The following is a 26,392-nucleotide window of genomic DNA, read 5'->3' on the forward strand; positions in this document are numbered from 1 at the left end:
CTAGAGTGTTCACATGTTTTCACTATATACATATAGAGAAAAATGCCCTGGCGGCCATGTTTTTTAACATATCTGGACCATTTTCGAACTTGTACGAGATATCAATAAAACCAATGTTTTGACCAACTTTCATGATGATTGGGCGAAAATTGTGACTTCTAGAGTGTTTACAAGGTTTCTCTTTAGCCAAATAAGGAAAACTGCCCCGCCCACTGGTGGCCATGTTTTTCAACGGACCAGACACTCAACCAACATAGCATTAAGACAAACATTTTGACAAAGTTACATGAAGATTGGGCATAAAATGTGACTTCTACAGTGTTTACAAGTTTTTTCTTTTTTTTGACCTAGTAACCTAGTTTTTGACCCGGCACAACCCAGTTTCGAACTCGACCGAGATTTCATTGGGACAAAGCTTCTGACCAGGTTTCATGAAGATCGGACCATAAATGTGGCCACTAGAGTGTTTACGAGCAAATGTTAATGGACGGACAGACAGACGGACATAGACAATTCACAAAAGCTCACCTGAGCAATCAGGTGAGCTAAAAAAAAACAAAAAAATTAGGGTTTGTTTTCCTGGGATTATAATGGGGCAATCTTCAAAATACATTATGTGAGAGTATGTAAAACGTTTTAAATAATTATAACTACCTGTATTTAAATGACTACTTATTATTACTAACAAAAATTGAGGTAGTAATTACATAATTATATATGGATTTGAAAATAACATACTTATTACTTAAATGAGCTTTGTAGCGTACACATCAACTTTACATGCAATATGATATTTAAATCACAGGGTAACAATGAGTTGTACACACAAGTTCCTCACTTTAGAGGAGCAAGTGAAATGTGGGGAACTGTTTGACCATGGAACAAGTCTGCATGTGACTGTAGTTGCAATATATCAACTCTCAGCTTTATAACCCAAATGATCAAAGGCTCTGGGAGTCGGTTATATGGACTATATGAAATTGCAATGGAATCATGTGTTGCATAAATGCATAGTGAAATTATGTCATCTATGTCATTAAACCATGCCTCTTATTTAAGATAAATTATGATATGCTTTTGTGGTTGTTTGCATGAACATGCAAAAATACTGTTCATTTAACAATATTTTTTAAACTTTTGTTGTCTGTTTGTTTCAATGAGAATGATACTATTACAGTACAGCCAACGCGGCACAAACATAATCCGCGGCTACGCCACGGCCAGATTATTAGTACGCGGCGGCTGAATCGTGTGTTGACGCCGCGTATCGCCATGGCACTCGACATCGATCCGCGCAACGACGCCGAGTCTGTATTAACCTCGAGTACTTTTGCGGAGTTAATCCGCAGCATACCTACGCGGCGGATGGAGTGAAAAGATATCCACCTACATGTAAATACATGTATGTGTAGCGTAGAAACCAAGATTTACGCTGGTTTCATAATTATTATTTTCACGTTTTAATAAGCGAGATGACAAGTTATGCGCTTTAACAAATTATCGTTAAATTAATAACGTGCAACTGTTAATGTTTCGTTCGATTATCAAATTATCATTATTAAATTTGTAATCCGAAACACACTTCCGAATTTTAATGCTAACGCGACCTTTGGCAAATTCTAGCGTCAAATAAACAGTGCTAAAATATCCTTTGTTTCATAAAAAGCGCACAAAAATTATGCAGACATGTAGAACGTCGTTTGGAAAGTGTGGGTGTATTTTGTGTTGTATAAATACATGAACATCACGTCAGGCGTAAATCGCGTGTTCAGTGGAAAAAAAACGCCCCGATTAGACGTTATTTCATCATCTCTTTAAATAGTAACAAATGCCAAAATGTATTTGATACTTAAGGAAATATGGAGAATGTTTGTGTATTGTAAATATTTACCAGCATTTGCTTTAAAACTGGAATATATGGGATTATCGGGTAATTATTAGCGATATAAACTGTATAATATGAACAAAATAAAACGTGTTTATATACGCATATTCAAACAATAGTTAAGCTGATAATTAACAAAACAACAAATACGTCTTCACCGTCTTGATTTTTGATGTGGCTTCAAACTGCTAATTTTCTCAGCTTAAATATAATAGCAAAATCAACATGCAATAAATTTATAAATCCACCATATGCTGGAGCCTTGACCATGTGTATGTGCGAAAACATAATTACGTGACCTTGTTAATGTGTGAAATACATACACTACAGGCGGGAAACAAACTTAACTGGCCAGACACATTAACTTTGCTTACATGTATATGCTAAAACAATCCGCGCACAATAAATTTATTATGATTTTAATTATTATTATAATTGTTCTTTCAAAATTTGTTAACTACTTGTAACTAATAATTTTAAAAAGATTTTTTATTTCATGATTCGCATCGACTCGGCATCATGTCGCGGATCGCGGCATGCCTCGGCGGACAGGTGCGAAGCTTCACCGCATACTGACGCGGCTTCAACGACTGACGCGGCATCGACTCGTTTCGGATCGCGAAATACGTTTGTTCCGTGTTGGCTGTACTGTATCTAACCAGGCATCTACAAAGTGGTCACCTGAGTACAGCTGTCACCTGCCTACAACAGCCATGTTGACTACTCCCTTGACTCACCGCTGCACATTGTTGAACGTATTTATTTTTCACTGACCGTTGTGATAATTTTACAAAATAAATCTAATTAAATCATATGGCCGCTGTGGAATAGCCAGTTTCGACTCCAGGGGCATAACTTGAACAATCTTAATGGAAGACCACAGGACCATGTTACAAACGAAAGTAAATATAAGACCTCTGAGATGTGCGGCTTCATAGAAGATTGTTTAAGTTTCAACTTTGAAAAATTATGTATACATGTAGCTATGGTGACCTACATTTGAAGCAAACCAGAACTATTTTACCATTTAAAAAAAGGATTATTTCTGTGAAGTTTCATCAAAGTTTGTCCAGCAATTTAGGAGGAGATGTTGTGAGAACCCAATGTTGACAATATACTTACGAGAGATACACAAGGGCCACCAACCACATAAGCTCACCATGATCACTTTGTGATTAGGTGAGATTATAATACTGTTATGATAAATATTTTAGTTCCTGAACTGAAAGTGATCTAAATTAATTGAGGAATACCTCTGCCTAAGTTAACTTTTGCATTATGTGAACAAAGAAATTCAATTTTTGTTTTAGAAAAACATAATTGATGCTTTATGGAGTTCACAAGTGCCAGGCCAACATTGTAGAGCTATATCATCATTTTGTGATTCCATACCATATGGAGAAAATATTTATTTTGTAAATTTACTAACAACAAGGGCTGTTTGTAAAACATGCATGCCCCCCTATATGGGCTATAAGTTGTAGTAGCAGCCATTGTGTGAATACGTTTTTTGTAACTGTGAATGGTGGTGGTGGTGGTGGTGGTGGTAGCAGAAGAAATAGTAGTAGTAGTAGTAGTAGTAGTAGTAGTAGTAGTAGTAGAAGTAGTAGTAGTAGTAGTAGTAGTAGTAGTAGTAGTAGTAGTAGTAGTAGTAGTAAAAGTAGTAGTAGTAGTAGTAGTAGAAGAGTAGTAGTAGAAGTAGTAGTAGTAGTAGTAGTAGTAGTAGTAGTAGTAGTAGTAGTAGTAGTAGTAGTAGTAGTAGAGAAGCAGTAGTAGTAGTAGTAGTAGTAGTAGTAGTAGTAGTAGTAGTAGCAGTAGAAGAAGTAGTAGTAGTAGTAGTAGTAGTAGTAGTAGTAGTAGTAGAAGTAGTAGTAGAAGTAGTAGTAGTAGAAGCAGCAGCAGCAGCAGCAGCAGTAGTAGTAGTAGTAGTAGTATGCATTACAAAAATGCAGTTAGCCTTACATTTGGTAAAATTTAAATATATTACAAGGGAGGCAAATCTGTAACAATAAATTTAAACTTATTGCATTTGTTTCCCCTGTAGTGAATTACCTCACCTGTCCTGGTTATATTTATATTAATCAACAAAATAAAACATAAACACAATATTTAATATACAAAATATACAAAAAATCTCATATTCTGATAATATTTTTACTGATCCACTGTATTTTACTAAAAGGATGATGTTTCATTGGACTGATAATTATAGATTTAGGATTACAGACCAGTTGCGTCAGTAATATTGTTTAGAGTGTGCCCTGTTGGCCGCGTATGCATTCTTGAATTATCATTCAAAAAAACCATTTTACTATTTCGGGTCACCGTGACCTTGACCTTTGACCTAGTGACCTCAAAATCAATAGGGGTCATCTGCGAGTCATGATCAATGTACCTATGAAGTTTCATGATCCTAGGCCCAAGCGTTCTTGAGTTATCGTATGACAACCACCTGGTGGACGGACGTACCGACCGACCTACCGACATGAGCAAAGCAATATACCCCCTCTTTGTCACCGTGACCTTGACCTTTGACCTAGTGACCTCAAAATCTATAGGGATTATCTGCGAGTCATGATCAATGTACCTATGAAGTTTCATGATCCTAGGCCCAAGCGTTCTTGAGTTATCGTATGACAACCACCTGGTGGACGGACGTACCGACCGACCTACCGACATGAGCAAAGCAATAAACCCCCTTTTCTTCGAAGGGGGGCATAAAAATGTTAATTTAATAAAACTGGATGCAAAAACAATATCCTCTATACATCAACCTTCTCCAATATTCATAATGTTTGCCACACAAAACGATCACTTTCATTACTTACAGCGACTGTACTTTTGTTCTTGCCCACACCACCCTGCAGGATGAGTTGCGATGTTTTAAATATGAAGTACATTGACGGCAACCAGCTTCCTAAGGCACATAAGTAGCGAAGTGGTACACCAACAACAGGAAGCTGAAATTTGATAAATATGCATCATTACATACTGAAACTAACTTACCTATTATAACCATATAATTTATATCACTTTATTCAAATAATCTGTCAAAGTTCTGTGAAAACAATGGAGAACTAAAAAAAAACAAGAGGCCCCAAAGGGCACTGGGTCGCTCAACTGAGAGACTTAGATGGAAAGAAACAAACATGAAAACTCTTCAGCAAATATTTCAAACTATTAGTATGACAAGATTGACTTCAAAATAAGGTGTTCCAAAGTATTCACAATAGGCCTATATAGAAAATTACCCCACCCACCCTGGTGGCCATGTTTTTAATATCCAGATGTTTTTAAATATATAATACAAAAATCATGGCTCGCGCTGTCGTTCGCCATTTGAGCCATTTGCGAAAATATTGAGAAATTGGCTCAAGAAAATTCTGATTTGCGAAAATTCTAAAATCTCGCAAATCTTCATTGAAATTATCCGCCATTTAAATCCAGACTGGTTTTCTATAGTTTTCTCTTTGTTTCATTAAAAGTGTTCGCAAATTGAACAATAAACGAAAACCGGTCTGCACCAGAACATGAGACATCGCTTGACCTTATTGTTATTGAAGCGCACGTGGTAGCTGGCCAATCAACATTGAGTTCGCTCACACATAATTTTGGGTCAATCATGTGTAGACGCTTGGAATACACAGTTGATATTGTCGTCTGCCAACAATTTATCGGCCAATGGCAAACGTCGTATTTAAAGATAAACAAATGACAAGAGCAACAATAAATAATTTCTCAGGTGATCACTTTAGACCTGTGTACAGACTATCGATCTGAATTAAAGTATGATCATTAAATAATTAGTTCCATGTTGATGATGTTACACCTTTCTGACTGATTATCGACGTTATCGTTTGAAATAAAAGGTGATAATTTAATAAGTTGTTTTACCCACAAGCTATGCTATTGTAAAGAAAAATGTCAACTAAATGGTATATTTATTACGTATTTGCTAGGCTACCAATTTTCATTTTCTGCAATCAAACGATATTCAAATTTTATTTCAAGTGCAGAACGCGTACAATTCATATAACTGTCGTTTTCGGATACATTATTTTTCGCTGATTTAAATTAATTTTCGGAGTTCTTTAAAGAAGAAATAGAATGCCGAATACACATGCGGTATTACAGGCGATGGGGTTTATATTATTTCGAATTGTATTCACTTGATATTGCAATTGGAAATACTATAACAAAGAACAATTTGTAAGTCTCTGGGTGGGGTGGGGGGCTTTGCCATTTATTCCTGTTGGGTTCCTGGTTCTAAGACACCCGGGCTAATTTTCAGGATTTCAAATTTGGGACAAATTACTCCACTGTTAAGTGTACATGTACATATTAACTTATGTTTGTACTTAGAAAAGTACCATAATAATTATTTCTATATTGAAAACTGCATGTTATATTGTATGTGATATGCCCTTGTTGTCATAAAAAGAAATATGAACAAGTTGATAGTATATATTATTATTTCAAAACCACTTTTCGCGCGCCGAAAAAACAAAGTCTGGTTGGCTCAAAGAAATTTTGGGCCAGCGCTAGCCCTGAAAAATGCTTCTTACAAACATATAGAGAAAACTGCCCCATCCCTTGGCGACAATGTTTTTCCACTGATCACGACCATTTTCAAACTCATCCGACATATCAATAAAACCTACCAAGTTTCATGATGATTAGCCAAAAAATGTGACTTTTAGAGTGTTCACAGGCTTTTTCAGTATAAAAATATAAGGAAAATGACCCCCCCCTGGCGGTCATGTTACTAGATGGATCAAAAGTGAAAAGAAAAGGTTGGCTGTTTCGGCAGATATATACATATATGCGTTATCAGTAGTTTTGTGTGTGTGTGAGTACAATTTTTTTTAAATAGACATTTGTTACCCGTTGCAACAAAGCTATTATTTTGGATAAAAGTAATATGAGGACAGTAATTTAATAATGAGCATCAGCAAAAAAAAATGGAAGTACATTTTTCAACAAATTGTAGTCCAAATTTGAGATCATGAGATAAGCAACTCAGCATCTGATAGGGGATGACTGTTTAAAATCTGTTTAGCAAGAACACTTTTAGATACTGAAAACAATCGTTTTTGTTCAAGAGATTGTGTTTTTATAAAATAGTTTTTGCATAATTAAATAAAATATGTTGAATTGTTATCATATATCAAAGTCAGTTATAAAAAAGTAAGAGTATGAGAATATGTAAAGCTACTAGAAATTCAATATTGATCTTCTTTTATAGTACAAAACATCACTTGATCTTTCTTATAGTTATAAATGTGTGAAAATATAGAAGTAAACACACACAAGACATTTGAAAATGTATCATATCAAAACAACTATCAAACTATTTGTAATTTAAATGCACAAAAAATCTGTAGCATAAATACATTATTTTTGCAAAAACAAATGCAAATCAACTTTTCTGCAAACAGTTGTAAGTGCTTCTTAAAAGATGTGATAAGTTGTTGTTTTTTTTACTACCAAATTGTTCACATTTTGACAAAGTGTTTTTAAACAACTGGAACAATTTTAGGACTCACCTTGCATTGATATTTCCAATTGAAACAACAAGTAAACCTGCTAAAACCACACATCTTTCATAATCACACACAAACTACTGACTAACTGAAAATTGTAGGGGTAAAACATTTCAAGTTGTAATGTCTTATCTATCTGATGAATGGTTTCCATCTGACATCAACACAAATAGTGCCCAGTTAATTGGGGTCAATTTTCAGGAGTGTTACACAATTACCAGCTGGCAACAATGCAGGCACAGGTATAAATGAGTTTTATAGAGAGTAGCCTCGGATAAGTGAATGAAAAATCAAATAAGATTCATATATAATGCTTCTTGTTGTTTTATTGTTTATACCACTATGTTAAATTTCTGCAAAGATATAGATAACAATCATAAGTAATGGCAATAATTAATTTGAGTAATGCAAAAATTATAATTAGATATTTGGGTTGTGGTTAATGTTTCTGAATCCATTACCAGTATCATCATAATCATCATCATCATCATCATCATCATTGTGCACCAAGATCCGAATTACAACTAGAATGTTAACATGGTTTTATTATAGTCATATTGTGAAAACTGCCGCTACCCTGGCGGCCATGTTTTTCAACAAACCGTAACCATTTTCGAACTCAGCCAAGCTATCAATAGAACAAATCTTCAGACCAAGTTCCATGAAGATTGGGTTATAAATGTTACTTTTAGAGTGTTAAAAAGGTTTCACTATAGCCATATAAGCAAAGCTGCCCGCCGCCTGGTGGCCATATTTTTTTCAACTGACCAAAACCATTTTCAAACTCAGCCTAGCTATCATAAAAACAAATGGTCAGACCAAGTTTCATGAAGATTGGACTATGACTCCTAGAGTGTTAACAAGGTTCAACCTTAGCCATATGAGCAAAACTGCCCTGCCCCCTGGTGGCCATGTTTCTTTACCGATCCAAACCATTTTCTAACTCAACCGTCGTATCCTGGAAAGAAATGTTCTGACCAAGAAGAAGATTGCACAATATACATATAGAGAAAACTGCCCCCCCCCCCCTGGCGGTCATGCTTTTTCACCAATCTGGACCATTTTCGAACTCGTCTGAGATATCAATGAAACCAATGTTTCGATCAAGTTTCATGATGATTGGGCAAAAATTGTGACTTCTAGAGTGTTCACAAGGTTTCTCTATAGCCATATAAGGAATACTTCTCCGCCCCCTAGCGGCCATGTTTTTCAATGGACCGAAACCATTTTTTAACTCAACCAACATATCATTAAGTGAAACATTTTGACAAAGTTACATGAATATTGGGTATCAAATGTGACTTCGACAGTGTTCACAAGGTTTTTCTTTTTTTTTCCCTAGTGACCTAGTTTTTGACCCAGCATGACCCAGTTTCGAACTCGGTCGGGGTATCATTGGGACAAATGTTCTGACCAAGTTTCATGAAGATCGGACAATAAATGTGGCCTCTAGAGTGTTCACAAGGCAAATGTTGACAACGGACGCACGACGGACAAAAGGCGATCACAATAGCTCACCATGAGCATGTTGTGCTCAGGTGAGCTAACAAGCACTTTGTAACAAACAAGGCTAATACACCACACTTATTTGACAGAGTCTTGAACATTTCCATTTCAAAGTGATTACATATTTTAAGTTTATAATTCATCTGTTCTAAAAAGTAGAAGCAGTGTAGTCCACAGACTTCGGTGAAATAATTGACAAACCATCTAACAAACAGCGTGACTCGAGGTCATCGGTCAATTACCCAACTTTTTTCAATTTTTGAGAAGAGTTAAAATAGCATGTTTGTTTTTTTTAGTATTGAGTTTCACTCAACCCTGATGTGTCTGTTTATAGCTGATATTGTCGAGAACTGACCAATATTGACAGCTTGACAGAATGGACACTATTTTAATATATCATCTGAATAGAGCTAAACATTTTTAATGTTCACAATACTCGACAATGGCTTTTCTGTTTATGTGTTTGTGAAAGTAGGCCATGGCTTTACTGTTAATGTGTTTTGTGATACTAGGCCATGGCTTTACTGTTTATGTGTTTGTGATACTAGGCAATGACTTTACTGTTTATGTGTTTGTCATACTAGATCATGGCTTTTCTGTATATGTGTTTGTGATACTAGGCCATGGCTTCACTGTTTATGTGTTTGTGAAACAAGGCTATGGCTTTGCTGTTTTTGTGTTTGTGATTCTAGGCCATGGCTTCACTGTTTATGTGTTTATGATACTAGGCCATGACTTTACTGTTACTGTAAAACCATTAAATTTCATGTGGTACGAATTTTCGGGGATTTTGTTGGTCCGCTGAACCACGAATTCAAGTACCAACGAATATTTATACATTTGTTATTCGAAATCGGTCATTTCCGAATGTCATGTCGGGCAATCGTGCTATAGTAGTTAGGACGTGTCTGATCTGTTCCCGTTTCCAACCATTCTGAAAGAGATTTGAATGAGCTATGCTAGTTAATACTATATGTTGTTTTCTTGATAAGTGTTTGGGTAATAATACTTTTTAAATAAGGCACGGTATTTAAACCGTACATCAACTGATTGTTTTCTTTTACGTGACGTCGTCAAATTAACAGTTTGCAGATTTATCACATATGTCAATTGGTGCAAATTAAAGTTAAAAGAGACATAACGGTTTTCACACTTGTATTTTGGGGACCTTATTACTCAATTTGAACTACTAGGGGATCGATTGCGCTGAGAATTGCAAATATTGTCCAAACAGCATTGATGGCAATTAGCGAGCGTGGATCCACAAGTGCGCCGCTTTGTCTCTCTTATCGCTCTTATCAAAATTAGCTGCAACACTTTCATGCTTCAGTGCATATTAACCTCAAGTCTTGCTGTCAACACAGATTAGCAGATTATGCTTCGTTATTACTCTTGTTGTTTTAATAAAATTATTATGACGGTCAGTCTTCCCAAAAATGTGAAATCCATGAAATTACGTGTCAACAAATAAGTTGTTTTTTATTAAACCACGAAATTTCATACAGACGAATTGCTATACGTTTACAGTAATGTGTTTGTGATACTAGGTCATGGCTTCACTGTTTATGTGTTTGTGATACAAGGCCATGGCTTTACTGTCTATGTGTTTGTGATTCAAGGCCATGGCTATACTTTTTATGCATTTGTGATACTAGGCCATGGGTTACTGTTTATGTGTTTGTGATATTAGGACATACAATACTTTTATGTGTTTGTGATACTTGGCTACAGCTTTACTGTTTATGTGTTTGTTATACTAGACCATGACTTAACTGTTAATGTGTTTTTGACACTAGGCCATGGCTTTACTGTGTATGTGTTTGTGATATTAGGCCATGGGTTACTCTTTATGTGTTTCTGATATTAGGCCATGGGTCACTGTTTATGAGTTTGCGATACTAGACCATGGCTTTACTGTTTATGTGTATGAGATACTAGGCCATGACATTACTGTTTATGTGTTTGTGATACTAGGCCATGACTTTACTGTTTATATGTTTGGGATATTAGGCCATGGGTTATTGTTTATGTGTTTCTGATTCTAGACCATGGCTTTACTGTTTATGAGTATGTGATACTAGGCCATGGCTTAACGGTTTATGTATTTGTGATACAAGGCCATGGCTTTACGGTTTATATGTTTTTGATTCTAGGCCATGACTTTACTGTTTATGCGTTTGTGATATTAGGCCATGGGTTACTGTTTATATGTTTCTGATGATAGACCATGGCTTTACTGTTTATGAGTATGTGATACTAGGCCATAGCTTCTCAGTGGTTATGCTATTGTTAGGGATATAGTTATATAGTGGCTATAGGAATACTACATGATTGAGAATTACATGTAATAGTGTTTTCCTTTCCTTTCAAGTAGTCGGCACACAACATTAAATAAGGTCAGTGTTCCCTAGATAACATATACAAACAAAATGGTCCTAAAACATTATGATAGATTATCCAACAGACTGACTGTGCTAAAAAATAAACCTCCAATTCTTCAGAAGGAGAATTCATTAAGATATTGTTAAAATGTATAAAACAAAAAATCTAACTGGAGCATAATAAACTAGAACAAGAGCTTGTCACAGTAGTGTCAAATCCCTGCCAAAATGGGTTTGCCTATATGAGAACATTTGTTTTAGAGTAGAATAATAATAAAGGGAGATAATTCAAAAACTAAAAGAGATAGAGTTATGGTTCTTAGTCACTGCACTTTTCCTACTTGCCATCTATTTATATTTCAAGTTTCAAGTAAATCCCTTCAAAAGATTTAGAGTTGTGCTCCGGACAAAAATTTACTTTGAAATTAAAAATAGGGAGATAATTCAAAAAGTAAGGTAGATAGAGTTATGGTTCTTATTCACTGCACTTCTCCTACTTGCCACCTGTTTATATTTCAAGTTTCAAGTAAATCCCTTCAGTAGATTTTGAGTTATGCTCCGGACATAAATTTACTTTGAAATTAAATAAAGGGAGATAATTCAAAAACTAAGGTAAACAGAGTTACGGTTCTTAGTCACTGCACTTCTCCTACTTGCCATCTGTTTATATTTAAAGTTTCAAGTTAATCCCTTAAGTAGATTTAGAGTTATGTTCCGGACAAAAATTTACTTTGAAATTAAATAAAGGGAGATAATTCAAAAACTAAGGTAGATAGAGTTATTGTTTTTAGTCACTGCACTTCTCCTACTTGCCATCTGTTTATATTTAAAGTTTCAAGTAAATCCCTTCAGTAGATTAAGAGTTATGCTCCGGACAAGTGACCTTGTGACCTAGTTTTTGACCCGGCATTACCCATATTTAAACTTGGCTTAGATATAATTTAGACACAACTTCTGACCAAATTTGGTGAAGATCGGGTGAAAACTACTCAATAAGAGAGCGGACACCATGCTCAATCCTTTAAATGCACTAAGTGACCCCGTGACCTAGTTTTTGAACTGGCATGACCCATATTCGACCTTGACCTAGATATTGTCTAGATACAACTTCTGACCAAGTTTGGTGAAGATCTGATGAAAACTATTTGAATTAGAGAGCAGACACTGCTGTGGACGCTGCCGACAGGGTGAAACTATAATACGTCCCGATTTTTCAAAACGGGCGTATTAAAAAAGATAACATTGATAATGAAATTGTAAGTATATGCTTCTATTCAGATGGAATACTGGTAACGACGTTTTAAGTTGATAAAATAAGTATTTAATTGTAACAAGAGGACGATGATTGCCTCTTTAAGTGCTCACTAATTGTTGCAAACTCGAAATGATAGTAGGCACAACTGTCAACTAAGTACGACAAAAATAGGATAGACCTAAAATAAGGGCATATGGCATGGATACCCAAAATTGCCTTTTATGTATCAAATCTCAGCTTATGTCAAACCTGTCTAATTACTGAAATTGCAAGGTCACACTTCGGAGGTTATAAGTCAACTTTGGCCATAAAAAGCTTGTATTTCATATAATTGCTTTTTCTATAATAGACAAAGAAGTCAATATGAGATTTGACCACCCCTGTAAGAAGAAACAGCCATATTCTGACCATTTTGTGATCAAAATAACAAACAAATGTAGTAAATAAAATGCACTTACTGTATTGTCAAAAAATCCAGGAGATATTGCACAAATTGTATAAATAAATATCACAGTAAACTGACCCTCTGTTACGTCAATCCTGAAATAAATGTGAATACAAGTCATGTAGTTTTCAAGCACAAGGTAATTTGTGTTTCCCCCCCAAAAAAGCTAAAAAAGCATTGCTGCAATATTATCAAAAGTATAATGCTTTGCCAACAACAGCCTGCCACAAACACAAAAGATGTTGTCTACTAGGTTATTGTTTTTTGAGAACCGGATCTTCACAAGTTTCATCAATTTTAAGTTCTGGCAGAATTTAAGCCCCATTAAGACTCAAAATCAACGAATATTTCGTAAAATAAAATAAAAAAAGTTAAAACATAAAAAAATCAGTGTTCCTTATAGCAATAGCAAAAATTTCATCAAGCTTCCGACACTGTCCATAGCAAATCTCATGTTCACATTTCTCCGCCAGAAATTCACATTAAATATATTGTCACAAAAAATAAAAACAAGCGTTAAGTATATTGTTAAATCTTTGTTACAATACCACATGTAGTGTTGAAATTTTGACTATTGCTATAAGGAACACTGAATTTGCATGGGTAAGCTTTATTTTACGAAAAAAAAAGAAATATTTGTTCAAAGGAGCTTTATAACTTTTTTTATTATTTACATTACCCAGCAAGCACCAAAAAAAAAGAAACATGCGTATTCCACATATAGTCCTCTATCCAGAAAGCGATTTTCATCAAGCTTAAAAAGTCTTGTATAGATGCGGGATCCATTCGTTAGTTTGCACTTATTTTTGTAACCATAGCATATAATGTGCATACATGTACCACATCTCATGCCGTACAAAAATTGCATTTAGTTATGATTTTTTAAAAATAATAATACTTATAATCTATTATCAATGGACATATAAAGAATGATATTCCTTAAAGAAACTGCAAATATGCAATGGTTTGTAAATTCAAAATACAATTATGATAAATCATTCATTTAAAAAGTACAGCAGAGTGAAGTGTATAGTAATAAGCATATTTCATGCTTTTTACATTTTTCCAAATAATTTTTTTTTAAATGGAAGACTTACATTCCAAATTTGAGTGTTCCTGTAACATAGGTCTGCCAGTGTGCCATGTAAAAGCATAACTCTGACGCACAAATTTCAAATAAGAGGACCATTGGCTCCTGTCCAAGTTTCAAAGAAATGCAGCAGCCTACCATCACAAAAACTGCAATGAAAAATACATTTCTCATATACAATTATCAGCTAACAACAAATTTCCGTAAAAAAACAGACTAGAGCTTTGTCACAGACTAGCCATATAACCCCACATGCTGCATTGACACAAAATAATTTGCATGCTGTCTTCACAAAACAAGAAAAGCTAATTTATAGCGATTTTTAAGAATTATTATGCCATTATCATTTATGGCCATTTTGACCTTTGAACTCTTGATTTTTTTTGCATGGCACGCATTCCGATGATTGTGAACCAATGTACTGAGTAATATTAAAATCTCACAATGAATGACATTGTTATGGACCAGACAAGCTCATTTATGGCCATTTTTTTATCTTTGAACTCAAAGTGTGACCTTGACGTTGAAGATATTAACGTAATTCTTTTGCATGACACGCCGTCCAATTATGGTGAACAAATGTGCCAATGATTTTAAAATCTCTCCATAAACTAAATAGTTATGGCCCGGACAAGCTCATTTATGGCCCTTTTTGACCTTTGAACTCAAAGTGTGACCTTGATCTTGGAGATATTGACATTATTCTTTTGCATGACACACCGTCCAATGATGGTGAACAAATGTGCTGAAAATGATTTTAAAATCTCACAATGAACGACACAGCTATGGCCCGAAAAAGCTCATTTATGGCCATTTATTACCTTTGAACTCAAAGTGTGTCCTTGGAGATATCGACGTAAGTCTTTCGCATGACACACCGTCCAATGATGGTGAACAACTGTGCCAAGTGACGATGAATGACATAGTTATGAACTGACATACATAGACTGACCATAATAGCTCTGCTTCTGGTATAACTAATACATAGACTGACCATAATAGCTCAGCTTCTAGTATAACTAATACATAGACTGACCATAATAGCTCAGTTTGTAGTATAACTAATACATAGACTGACCATAATAGCTCAGCTTGTAGTATAACTAATACATAGACCGACCATAATAGCTCAACTTCTAGTATAACTAATACATAGACTGACCATAATAGCTCAGGTTCTAGTATAACTAATACATAGACTGACCATAATAGCTCAGGTTCTAGTATAACTAATACATAGACTGACCATAATAGCTCAGCTTCTAGTATAACTAATACATAGACTGACCATTATAGCTCAGCTTCTAGTATAACTAATACATAGACTGACCATTATAGCTCAGCTTCTAGTATAACTAATACATAGACTGACCATAATAGCTCAGCTTCTAGTATAACTAATACATAAACTGACCATAATAGCTCAGCTTCTAGTATAACTAATACATAGACTGACCATAATAGCTCAGCTTCTAGTATAACTAATACATAGACTGACCATAATAGCTCAGCTTGTAGTATAGCTCAGTATAACTAGCTCAGTATAACTAGCTCAGTATAACTAGCTCAGTATTACTAGCTCAGTATTACTAGCTCAGTATAACTAGCTCAGTATAACTAGCTCAGTATAACAAGCTCAGTATAACTAGCTCAGTATAACTAGAATAAGAGTGAGCACTTTGTGCTCATGTGAGCAAAAAACAAAATGAATTGTCACTAAAACATGTTCATTATAAATGTATTTGTTGTTTCAATTTTCTTCTGATACCTTCTACAACTACTTTGTTGTTAAATGTTGTCATACTCATATGTGCTTGGGTACCATTAAAAATTAAGGTCATCTGTTATCAATTGTAATAATCTTATATTATTTATTCTGCACAACAAACTTTTGCACAACAAGTTGGCAATCTGATTAAGACAGATAATAAGAGTTTGACCACAAAATATTGTATCGTGGTTATGGCTATCACATTATATCAAATGTTCAGTCACCAATCCCCTCACCAAATGTTGATTAATAACATCAGAACACAATGTCAATGATCATCGGTCAATCTTCGGTGTAAATACTACTTGTTAAATATCCTTGATAGCCCACTTAGCAATTACAACTGATGTAGCTTATTTCGGTCAATTGTTTAAGTAGTTAGGTGTAAAGTTTAAACAATATATTTGTTATTGCTTCTTTATATACATGGTGTGTGAGGATGGGACACTTCTGAATTTTATGGTTCATTTTTTGTGAGTGTAAACAGACATTGCAAATCCAGGGGTGTCAATTGTCCCAAATTTGAAATCCGGAAAATTAAGCCGTAGGATAAAGGGAAGAGAGGGCCCAACCCCTCAAGCCCTAGCTTATTGTTCTTTTTTTAAAAAGTCTTTTTAGGTGCAATTTCTGCTGAGTACAATGCGAAATATTATAAACCAAACCATCCGTAACACCGCATGTGTATTTGTCATTCTAAACAAATGATATTAAGAACTTGAAATTAAATTAAAATCGACAAACCAGCGTATCCGAAAACGACTGTCCGAAAACATGTCGCGATACATCATTTGCAAATGAAATAAAATATGCATATCGTTTGACTGCAGAAAATGAAAACCAGTAACCAGTAACCTATCAAATACGCAGTCAATATATAATTTGATTAACATATTGTTTTAAAATATGATATTGCAGTGCTTTACTTAGCCAGTTACTGCTCATGTCAGTGCCAGCCGCTTACCAATCAGAAATCAATAAATAAAATCGGTACCAAGCGCAAATGTCCGGAATGCCGACAATGCTATAACAATATTCGTTCTGAAATGATCCCGCACTAAAAGAATTTAGTACCTACCCCCACCCGCCTTAAACAAACTCATCGGATTTACATTCACCTCAAAATCAACCCTGGCCGGCTCAAATCCGGATTTCCGGAATAATCCGGAAAATTGACACACCTGAAATCAAACACTAAATACTACTCAAAACCATTAGGCCCTAAGGGTCAATATTAATATTTCAAACAAGTCAGAAGGACCATGATGGTCTTTGAGTGCTAAACTGACTTGAAAGTAAACCAATTGTGAAAACTTGACTTGGTGACCAAGTTTCTGCAAACATGTGACCAAGATTCACACTTTAATGTTTTAAGTCCAAGGCCCAGAACTATGCCAAAAATCAAAAGACCAACACGAATTTCACACTTAATCTACCAGTATATGGCATGTATGTAGACTTGCATATCTCAAATCAGCTCAATATATATCAGAAAGCTTTGCATAAAAACATACAGAAAACAGAAAAAAATTACTTCCCATGTCAAAAATGAACTGTACCTGACAAATTATATATACAAATTATCTCCCTGTAAACCTTTAAGTTCCATTTTCAAAAATTTAGATTAGTAAAAGTCCCCTATCTACGTCAAAAATCAATGGACCAGTACACATTTTACACTTCATCTGTAAGTCATGTAGGCAGACTCACATACCAAAAATTAGCTCAATATCTTAAAGCATTGCATATAAAAACCTCCACTCTCCAGAAAACTAGAGCTTTGTCACAGACGTGACGTATAAGCCCACGTGCCGCATTAACACAGACTATTTTGCATGCTGTCTCCACAAAACAAGAGAATCTAATTTATGCCAATTTTTAAGAATTATTAAGCCATTATCATTTATAGCCATTTTGACCTTTGAACTCTTGAATTCTTCCACATGACAGGCCATTTTATGACTGTGAACAAAATTAATGTACAGAGTCATTTTAAAATCTCACAATGAATGCCACAGTTATGGTCCAGACAAGATCATTTATTGCCATTTTTGAGCTTTGAACTCAAAGTGTGACCTTGACCTTGGAGATATCAACGTAATTCTTTCGCGCCACACACTGTTCAATGATTGTGAACAAATGTGCCAAATGATTTTAAAATATCACAATAAACGACATAGTTATGGCCCGGACAAGCTCATTTATGGTCATTTTTGACCTTTGAACTCTAAGTGTGACCTTGACCTTGGAGATATCGACATAATTCTTTCGCGCGACACACTGTCCAATGATGGTGAACACATGTGCCAAATGATTTTAAAATCTCACGATGAACGACATAATTATGGCCCGGACAAGTTCATTTATGGCCATTTTTGACCTTTGAACTCAAAGTGTGACCTTGACCTTGGAGATTTCGACGTAATTCTTTCGCTCGACACATCGTCCAATAATGGTGAACAAATGTGCCAAATGATTTTTAATTCTCACAATGAACAGCATAGTTATGGCCCGGACAAGCGCATTTATGGCCATTTTTTACCTTTGAACTTTAAGTGTGACCTTGACCTTGAAGATATCGACGTAATTCTTTCACGCAACACACGTCCAATGATGGTGAACAAATGTGCCAATTGATTTTAAAATCTTACAATGAATGACATAGTTATGGCCCGGACAAGCATTTGACCTTTAAACTCCAAGTGTGACCTTGACATTGGAGATATCAACGTACTTTTTTCACACGACACACTGTCCCATGATGGTGAACAAATGTACCACGTCATTTTAAAATCTCACGATAAATGATATAGTTATGGTCCTGACAAATTTTCTGTTTACAACACACTAAGTGACCCCGTGACCCAGTTTTTGACCTGGCATGACCCATGTTCAAACTTGACCTAGACATCATCTAGCTACAACTAGTGACCAAGTTTGGTGAAGATCAGATGAAATTTCGTGACAGACCGACAAAGTGTCTCCTATATAGCCCTCATTACCAGTAATGGGGGTATAACAATGCCAGAGGGAAAGACGTAAAGACTGCTATATGCCACTCTACTGGGGGCATACAAATTGATGCCTTAAGAAAGATGGTGCAAATCATACAACACTCGTTTGGCACAGGGTGATCACAAAAGATCACCATTAACACTGAAAAAGTCTGTCAAGATGTATGTGTAACAGAAATGATAGAACACAATATAATAAAGACATCAATGAAAAAGACGATTCCATGTTGTAGGGAGCGAAAGCACAGAATGTCAGCACAATTGTACTTAACACTTAAGTAACTGAGACAAAACTTTTCGTCTCTGTTTAAAGACTTAAGTAACAATGACCTTGACCCAAGCAGATCAAAAGCTAGGTATGGTTGAATGCTACTTACACACAATACTTCCATCCAAACGCAACTTATACAGCAGAACTGTTTTTCTATTCTTGACATTAAAAACCTTGACCTTTTTATGTGACTGGCCATAAAAGTAAAATAGTTTGTTTTATGTGAGTATGTCAGATAAAGTAGAAAAAATGTGCTAAAAATTCCAATCTGTGATACAGTTTTTAGCAACCATTGTCAATGGTTAATAACATGTATCTTATTGTATACCTAAATACTAAAGAAAGACCATTTAATTACATGTACATTTTAAACTAACTACTGTCTTAGCTTTTTTAAATATAGGTCATCTAACTCTATATAAAGATGAACATGTACTACTATTATTTACTTAAACTGTTAACACAATTCCATGATTGACCAGTAACAGTAAAGAAATGCAAACCACTGCGATTAAGTTGATTTCAATGCTAGCCCAATTACATGTGGTAAGGGAAATATCCAATGGCCACCTAAAGTCCTGGATTAATTGTGAAGTACAGCACTTTTTCCTCACATTTTACTTAAAAAAATATTTCAAATTTTATGTGCATGTTATAATATACAACCACCGGGCCTATATATTGCTGTTTTTTTGTAAGGCTCATTCTATGTAAGTAGTGACTTTTTACATACCAGTAGACAAGGAGTCACATCCATGGTCGAAAAGCTCTCCTAATGGGGTGTTAGACTGGGTCCTCCTCGCTTGTTTACCATCAATTGCATCAAGTGACTGGTAGATGAACAGCCCTGATGCACACATGACGTATACCCATCGTGGCGACTGAAATCACATCCAATCAGTACCATATGTAAAATAATTTTAATATGTTAAAACAATTTAAAGTTAGTTTTTTATATCAAATATGGCTAATGTTTACAAATACCCGGTAGATCAGTGTTCAGTATCAAATTTCTCTCCTTTTAATCAAACATCATCTTAAACGACAAAACTAAACTTTAAACAATTATAACAATATAACCATAACATGAGGTCAGTTACATGTAAGTGCTCACCTTTATGCAAATTATGGAAACCAATTGTTGAAGTCTTGATCTGATAGAAGTCACAAACTTAGTAAGGGAACAATTGGAATAGTTTTAATTAAGAAGGTATTTGTCCATAGGGCATGGATGAGCACACATTCCACTATTGTCCAAAAACTTCAATTAGTGTGACTTGACTTTTAATGTAAAGTGACAGGTATTACATGTGACACTCCATGTCCTCCTAAAAGTCATCTGATACAAGTTGTCTTTAAAGTACAGCCTGGACAAGCTTATTTATAGCCAAATTTGACCTTTGACCTAAAAATGTGACCCTGACCCCGACCTCTGAGGTGTAGGGTGAGAGACTTTTACACACAAAATGCCGTCCCCTTATGGTGGTCAATATTGGTAAGTTATCTCAAAATAGTATGATGAATGAAAAAGATTCAGTCCAAAAAAGCTATTATGGCAAAATTTGAAGTGTGACCTTAACCTTTGAGATAGGGAAATGAGAGCACCATGCAACACATAGTTTTATGACATTTTGCATATGTACCAGGTTATATTACAATCAATTAATATATGGCATTCTTATGGCTAAGAAAGGAATTTTCAAGTTGATTTATTAAAAGAAAATCAGCTTTCTAACTACTAAAGAGCTAAACAATCGCTAAACCATCTCAAGAGTTGAAAGCGTTTTTTAACAAAGCTGCGCTTTCATGGGTTAACATCTGAGGTGTGGCTTTCCTGTCTGTCAACTTGATATTGTAGCAAGTGTGAAAACAGCAAAATGAATAGTTGGATACCTGAGTCTCACAACAGATATCAGATTGGATTTTGAGGGATATTTATGTAAGTAATAATTTAGTTTAATTTTGGTTGCATGAGAAAAGCGCTTCTGTTAGTGGACATCCGGTCGTAAAAACGTCCATAAAAGGCAGTCGTACATCCATATTACAAAAGGTGTAAGTCTCTAGGATGTCCGATAATCTGCATGTATGCTGTTTTCTAATACACAGCACATAGAAAATCTTAACTGTAAATCCGGTCATTCACACCGTTATCTCCGCCTAGGAGCTATTGCATTTCATGAATTTCTCAGCAAGAGACCAATATTGATGTTTCCAGCAGTCAAATCAATTCCTTTTTGGTAAGCGCTTCAGTCATTCAGCCCTCAGGCAGCCCTAAACACGCCAACCCCATGTGAAGGTGTAATCAACAATTGTACATGTCTCAGATCAATACCGACCTATCCCAACGAGTGTAGAACTGTAGAATAGCGAAACGACTTGCTATTTTTTACAAAAAAAGTTTCAACATTAAAAAATGTAATACGATTATCATAACAAAAAGAAAAGATCTAAACATTCTCTGTGTTACAAAGTTTTTACTCAGCCATCAAATAATAAGTCCACGCTGTCCCCAAGGAAGAATGACATGACATCGTCCATGAAGACCAATTTTCGCACGCTTTTAAACAGTACACTGTACAAAAAATTAAAACAACATACATGGGAAAGTTTTATTTCTGGCTCGAATTTTTTTAACTTAACATGAATAATGAAACAGTGCAATGCTTTTTAGATAACACATTTAATTATACGCAATGGAAAATACTAATATTGATAATGCTGGAACAATGGTAAGCATCACATGATTGATGCATTTTCAATCCCACAATTCACTTTGCATATTCTCTTGCATTGAATGGCAGATGTTTGTTTTCATGAAATTCTTAAACACAGTCATCTTCAATATTGGACATATTTTGTTTGTTTTTAAATAGAAATGGTAGTTATACTGGATTATCGGGTAAAAGCTACAGTTGGAAGCTTAAGGAAGCGCTGCATGAGATTTGCAATAACATTGTGAATGACTGTGGCAGGGCTTCCACTAGCTTTCAAAAGTTGGACTTCCAAACATTAAATTTTGGACGTCCGAAATAATACAGTAAGAAGTCCCAATTTTATTTCATTGAATATTTTAGTTAACCCTACCGTATGTGTTGATCGCTGGATAAATACATGTTCCAACACTATCCAATACGTTATAATTCAGTATTATTATGATTTCAATGTTCAAAACCAAAATATGACCACTATTGACGCTAGTGTGTTTAAGAATTTTTTTGTCTGAGGTCTCAATGTGTCAATATTATCTCACTGTGTGCATTGCTGTTGATGTATTTTTTTTCATTTTAAAATACTACATGTACCGAGTTGTATGTCTATATTTAGTTACGGCACATGGTCTGTTTTGACACGCACTCTTTCCATGCGTGGAACTTAACTCTGTCATTAACAATTTTGGGCTCTTATTAAAACACGAGTTTTACATGGCATAATGTATAGTGAATGGTGCAGGTGCGTAGAAAGGGACTTAGATAATATCATCACATGGCTGTAGAAAAATTGTGTAATTCAGTTCTATAAATGGACATGACATAATATACCTGTACTGAAATTAAATGGTTACCGCATACAATTTTTAATGGGTATTGTTTTCAAGACTTACTTGCCATAAGTAATTAATTGCTCACCATTGCATTTAACGTCTCATAAGGAACAATAGTTTACGGTAGAAAGGTGTGATGTTGATACCTGACACCGTCTTTCATGTACTGTTTAATTACCATGAGATATAAAGTAAATTTTAAAACTGTGATTCCTCGTAAACCAATCTGCAAATCAATAAACACTTACTTTATGACTGACGTCAATCAAAAATAATTATTGCCAGTTAACCCCGCCCTTATATGCATTGGACGAGTGTCAGCATTCATGGCTGTGTAATGTGACTTAATTATTTGATACTCTTATCAGTGGGTGATCTATTACCCAATGTCCCCTTTTATTGCGATTAAGCATGTCGCGCAATTATCAGAGTGAATGACCAGATTAACTGTCATGATTTGTATGTCCAGTGTATAAGAAAACAGTATACATGTGGATTATTGGACATCCAAGTGACTTCCACCACTTGAAAACGGACGTACGCCTGCTGATTTGGGTATATTTATGCCCGGACGTCCATTAACGGAAGCGCTGCTGTGGTACCGAAATAAGTTCATATAAACTGACTCCCAGAACCTTTGATAATTTTTGCTATGGCTGCTCTGGGAGTCCATATGCACTGCTTCATACACATGGGTGCAGTTCAGCGCACGGAATCCGTGGGCTTCACTAAACAGAGTTACAGACGTCGTTCGAGACAAATTGAGGAAAATAATGAATAAACTTCATAACCATGTTAAATTTACCTGAATGGAAACCTATGGATGTTATCCTTTGCATGCATCCGATAAAAACATGACGATGTTTCAACACACTTTTCTCGCTGACATTGTTATGTTTAAATTTGAAACAGTGTATTCTGTATCGAATACCACATCGTTATCGACTTTTTGGCTCCAACACATTATGCGACGTACAAAATAAAGGTGTAATGCGACCTGACCTATAATGGGTCAATTTTCCAATATGGTGGATACAGCGTACAAAAACAACCTTAGTCAATACAAATCAATTATTTCTTGCTTTAATGGTACCATTTGGATGAGTTTGTGGATAAGATATCATAGGTAAATTTTAATAAGCTCTTGCAGTTTCAGTGTTCATTAACCTTTGAATTGTTGATAACATTTTGCACCCATGGACAAGAGAGAGCGCATTGCAACTCTCAGCCTAAGCTGAGAGTTGAATTATTGCAACTAGTACCTAAATATGCATGCTTGCAATGTGTTTTCCATGTGTACTTATGTTTAAAGCATTCAGGGAGAACTAGCGGTAGAAGAGAGGAAGGGGGGTGGGGGCTAATGCTGATAGTGATCGCCTCAAGGGTTTTTTTTTAGAAAAAGGGGAGGACGCTGGACGCTGGGTAAAAGGGGAAAATCGAGCGCGAAAGAGACATATTTGGGGAAAAAATAAAGACTGTTCATTTCAATGTCTATAACTCACCTACAGACTTCAGGGTTTTTTTTAGAAAAAGAGGTATGTCTCTGACCTTTTTGTTCTTAAACACATGAACAAGTATGATATTAAAGTCAAAGTCCTAAATAAAATTGCAGGGGTAGATCTAATAATGGGAAATGTTTTCAACTGGGGCCGGGGAACGATGTCATCATTGTGATTTCAATTTCATGATGAATGGGTTGACGATCTAGATCTGCTACAGTATTGGAAGGGAAAGGTGCGGCAGCTGCCGATTGTCTTCTTTCACTTTCACAATAATCCGACAGTATTAATCGATGTTGATTACATGTACCTCCGAATCCTGCTGGGTTTCAACGAATTTTGATGATTCATTCTTAAAAAATGCGTCAACGCAATTAATATTTTCCGAGTCCGAACGTTTTATTTTGTTCGTGTATGAACGCCAATTGTGAGACTTTTTTCTGTTTTAACGTTTATATCTTGGCTTTCACATAACCCGGATGAAAATTCGACTGGTTTCCGGTAATTAATTGACGAAACACCCTTCTTGCGCAAGACCAAAATCCAGTAAAATAGTCACATGATTAATACGATTAGTTCGTATTTGAGATCGCAGTGGTGTAGTGGATGAGGTGTCCGCCTAGCGATGGGAGTTTGTGGGTTCGCTTCCCACTCTGGGAGCGTTCTCATTATCTCCTCCATAGACACCTAGTACTGGTTCTTCCCAGGAAACGGACTCGATAATGTCCCTCTGCCTATAATACTAGAAAGAGCGGTTGGCAGTATACAGAGATAGATAGATAGTTGCCAGGTTTCCATGATGTAATTTAAGAGCTATATATAGAATCACTGGGATTCCCAGATTTGAGTGTTTGTCGGGACAGAGAGAGCGAGATCGTTGTACATGGAACAAATTGGATAAGTGTCGACTTCCCAAAGAAAAAAAACATTTCTTTGAGGGTAAAATATTATATTTTGGTGAAAAATTATATTTTTTGAGGGGCAATGGTATTTTTAAGGAAAAAATTTTGGTAGGAGAAGACGCCGAATATCGGCGTCACTTTCTTAGTAAAAAAAACCCCTAGCCTCTGAGTAACAGTTCTTTTTACAATTTTAATTTGAAATAATTACCTCATGTAAACCATCTGGGTTGTAAAGCATCAGAACAGCTGACGACACTACATTCATAAGGAGACCGATGAGGGTTATCATATTCGGTGACCATGTACGGGGAATTTGTTCCACAAGCCATTTCCAAAATATCTGCATGACAGGCTCGCATAGTGAGCTACCCTGGGCACTGTATTTGTGCTCTTTCAAAGCTTTAATCTGCTTTGTTGTAAGAAGTTCGCCCGACATGTTGTGTTGTAATCAAATATTTTTAAAGGCGAATCAAAATTAAACAAATAAAGCCTATAAATGACGAATAGCTTATGTATTTAATGTTCAACACCCTAATTTTGCACTATGACTTGTATACCCGGAAATTAGATTTATTTGGTTACCGGCTGTGACAGGTTACATTATACTAAATAATCGAATCAGTATTAGCTGAAATACGTCTTCCATTTTGTTCTTGCGGTAAAAACGTCTCTTTCTGAATTCGCCTTTTAACAATGTTTTCAATTGCCAGAAAGATGTGCGGTTATTTTGCGCTTTTACATTATAAAATGTGATTCAGATTTCGCTTAGCCCCCAACTTAAGACGGTTGGCTCAAAAGTCGATATTTTGTTCGTCCAACGGAAGGTAATATTTATTATTTACATCGTATGGAGCCTGTCGTACTCAACATCGTACATAGAGTCTGTTATACTTAATATCGTACTTGGGGCATGTCGTGCTGAACATCATACGTAGAACCTGTCGTATTTAATATCTTATTTGGGGGACATCGCGCTAAACATCGTATACGGAGCCCGTCATACCTGACTTACTACACGGAGACAATCGTACATGGGGCTTACCATAATTTATGTCGTACATCCGATCACGTTGTACTTAACATCGAAGATTTAGTCCGTAGAACTTAAAAGCATACATGGGGCCCGTCATTCTTAACATCAAACACGGAGCTCGTCAAAGTTAACATTAGATTGATTTACAATCACGTTTATAAAAGGAATTGCCATTAAATAATAAAATTCGCCTTTTCTAAGGATTGCTTTACTTGAGTTCAAGGTCTCAGTCGTTTTATACATTACGGACCCAGCACCG

At 35.6% G+C, this 26,392-nt stretch overlaps 1 protein-coding gene across 2 annotated transcripts in view; it reads right to left on the reverse strand.

Annotated features, from left to right (window-relative positions):
• LOC127853820 (choline/ethanolaminephosphotransferase 1-like) overlaps positions 1-25,668 on the reverse strand; it is a 35,207-nt gene extending 9,539 nt beyond the window's left edge. For both annotated transcript variants that reach the window (XM_052388618.1, XM_052388610.1), the window contains exons 1-5: positions 25,309-25,668; positions 19,892-20,039; positions 14,113-14,254; positions 13,029-13,110; positions 4,714-4,845 (exon numbers count right to left, since the gene is read on the reverse strand). In XM_052388618.1, coding sequence (XP_052244578.1) covers positions 4,714-4,845; positions 13,029-13,110; positions 14,113-14,254; positions 19,892-20,039; positions 25,309-25,536 — 732 coding nt within the window. In that variant the 5' untranslated portion in view covers positions 25,537-25,668. The remainder of the gene's footprint in view (positions 1-4,713; positions 4,846-13,028; positions 13,111-14,112; positions 14,255-19,891; positions 20,040-25,308) is intronic.
• Between the last annotated feature and the right edge of the window lie 724 nt (positions 25,669-26,392).

This window comes from Dreissena polymorpha, chromosome 1 (assembly GCF_020536995.1).
Source record: "Dreissena polymorpha isolate Duluth1 chromosome 1, UMN_Dpol_1.0, whole genome shotgun sequence".
Lineage (NCBI taxonomy): Eukaryota > Metazoa > Mollusca > Bivalvia > Myida > Dreissenidae > Dreissena > Dreissena polymorpha.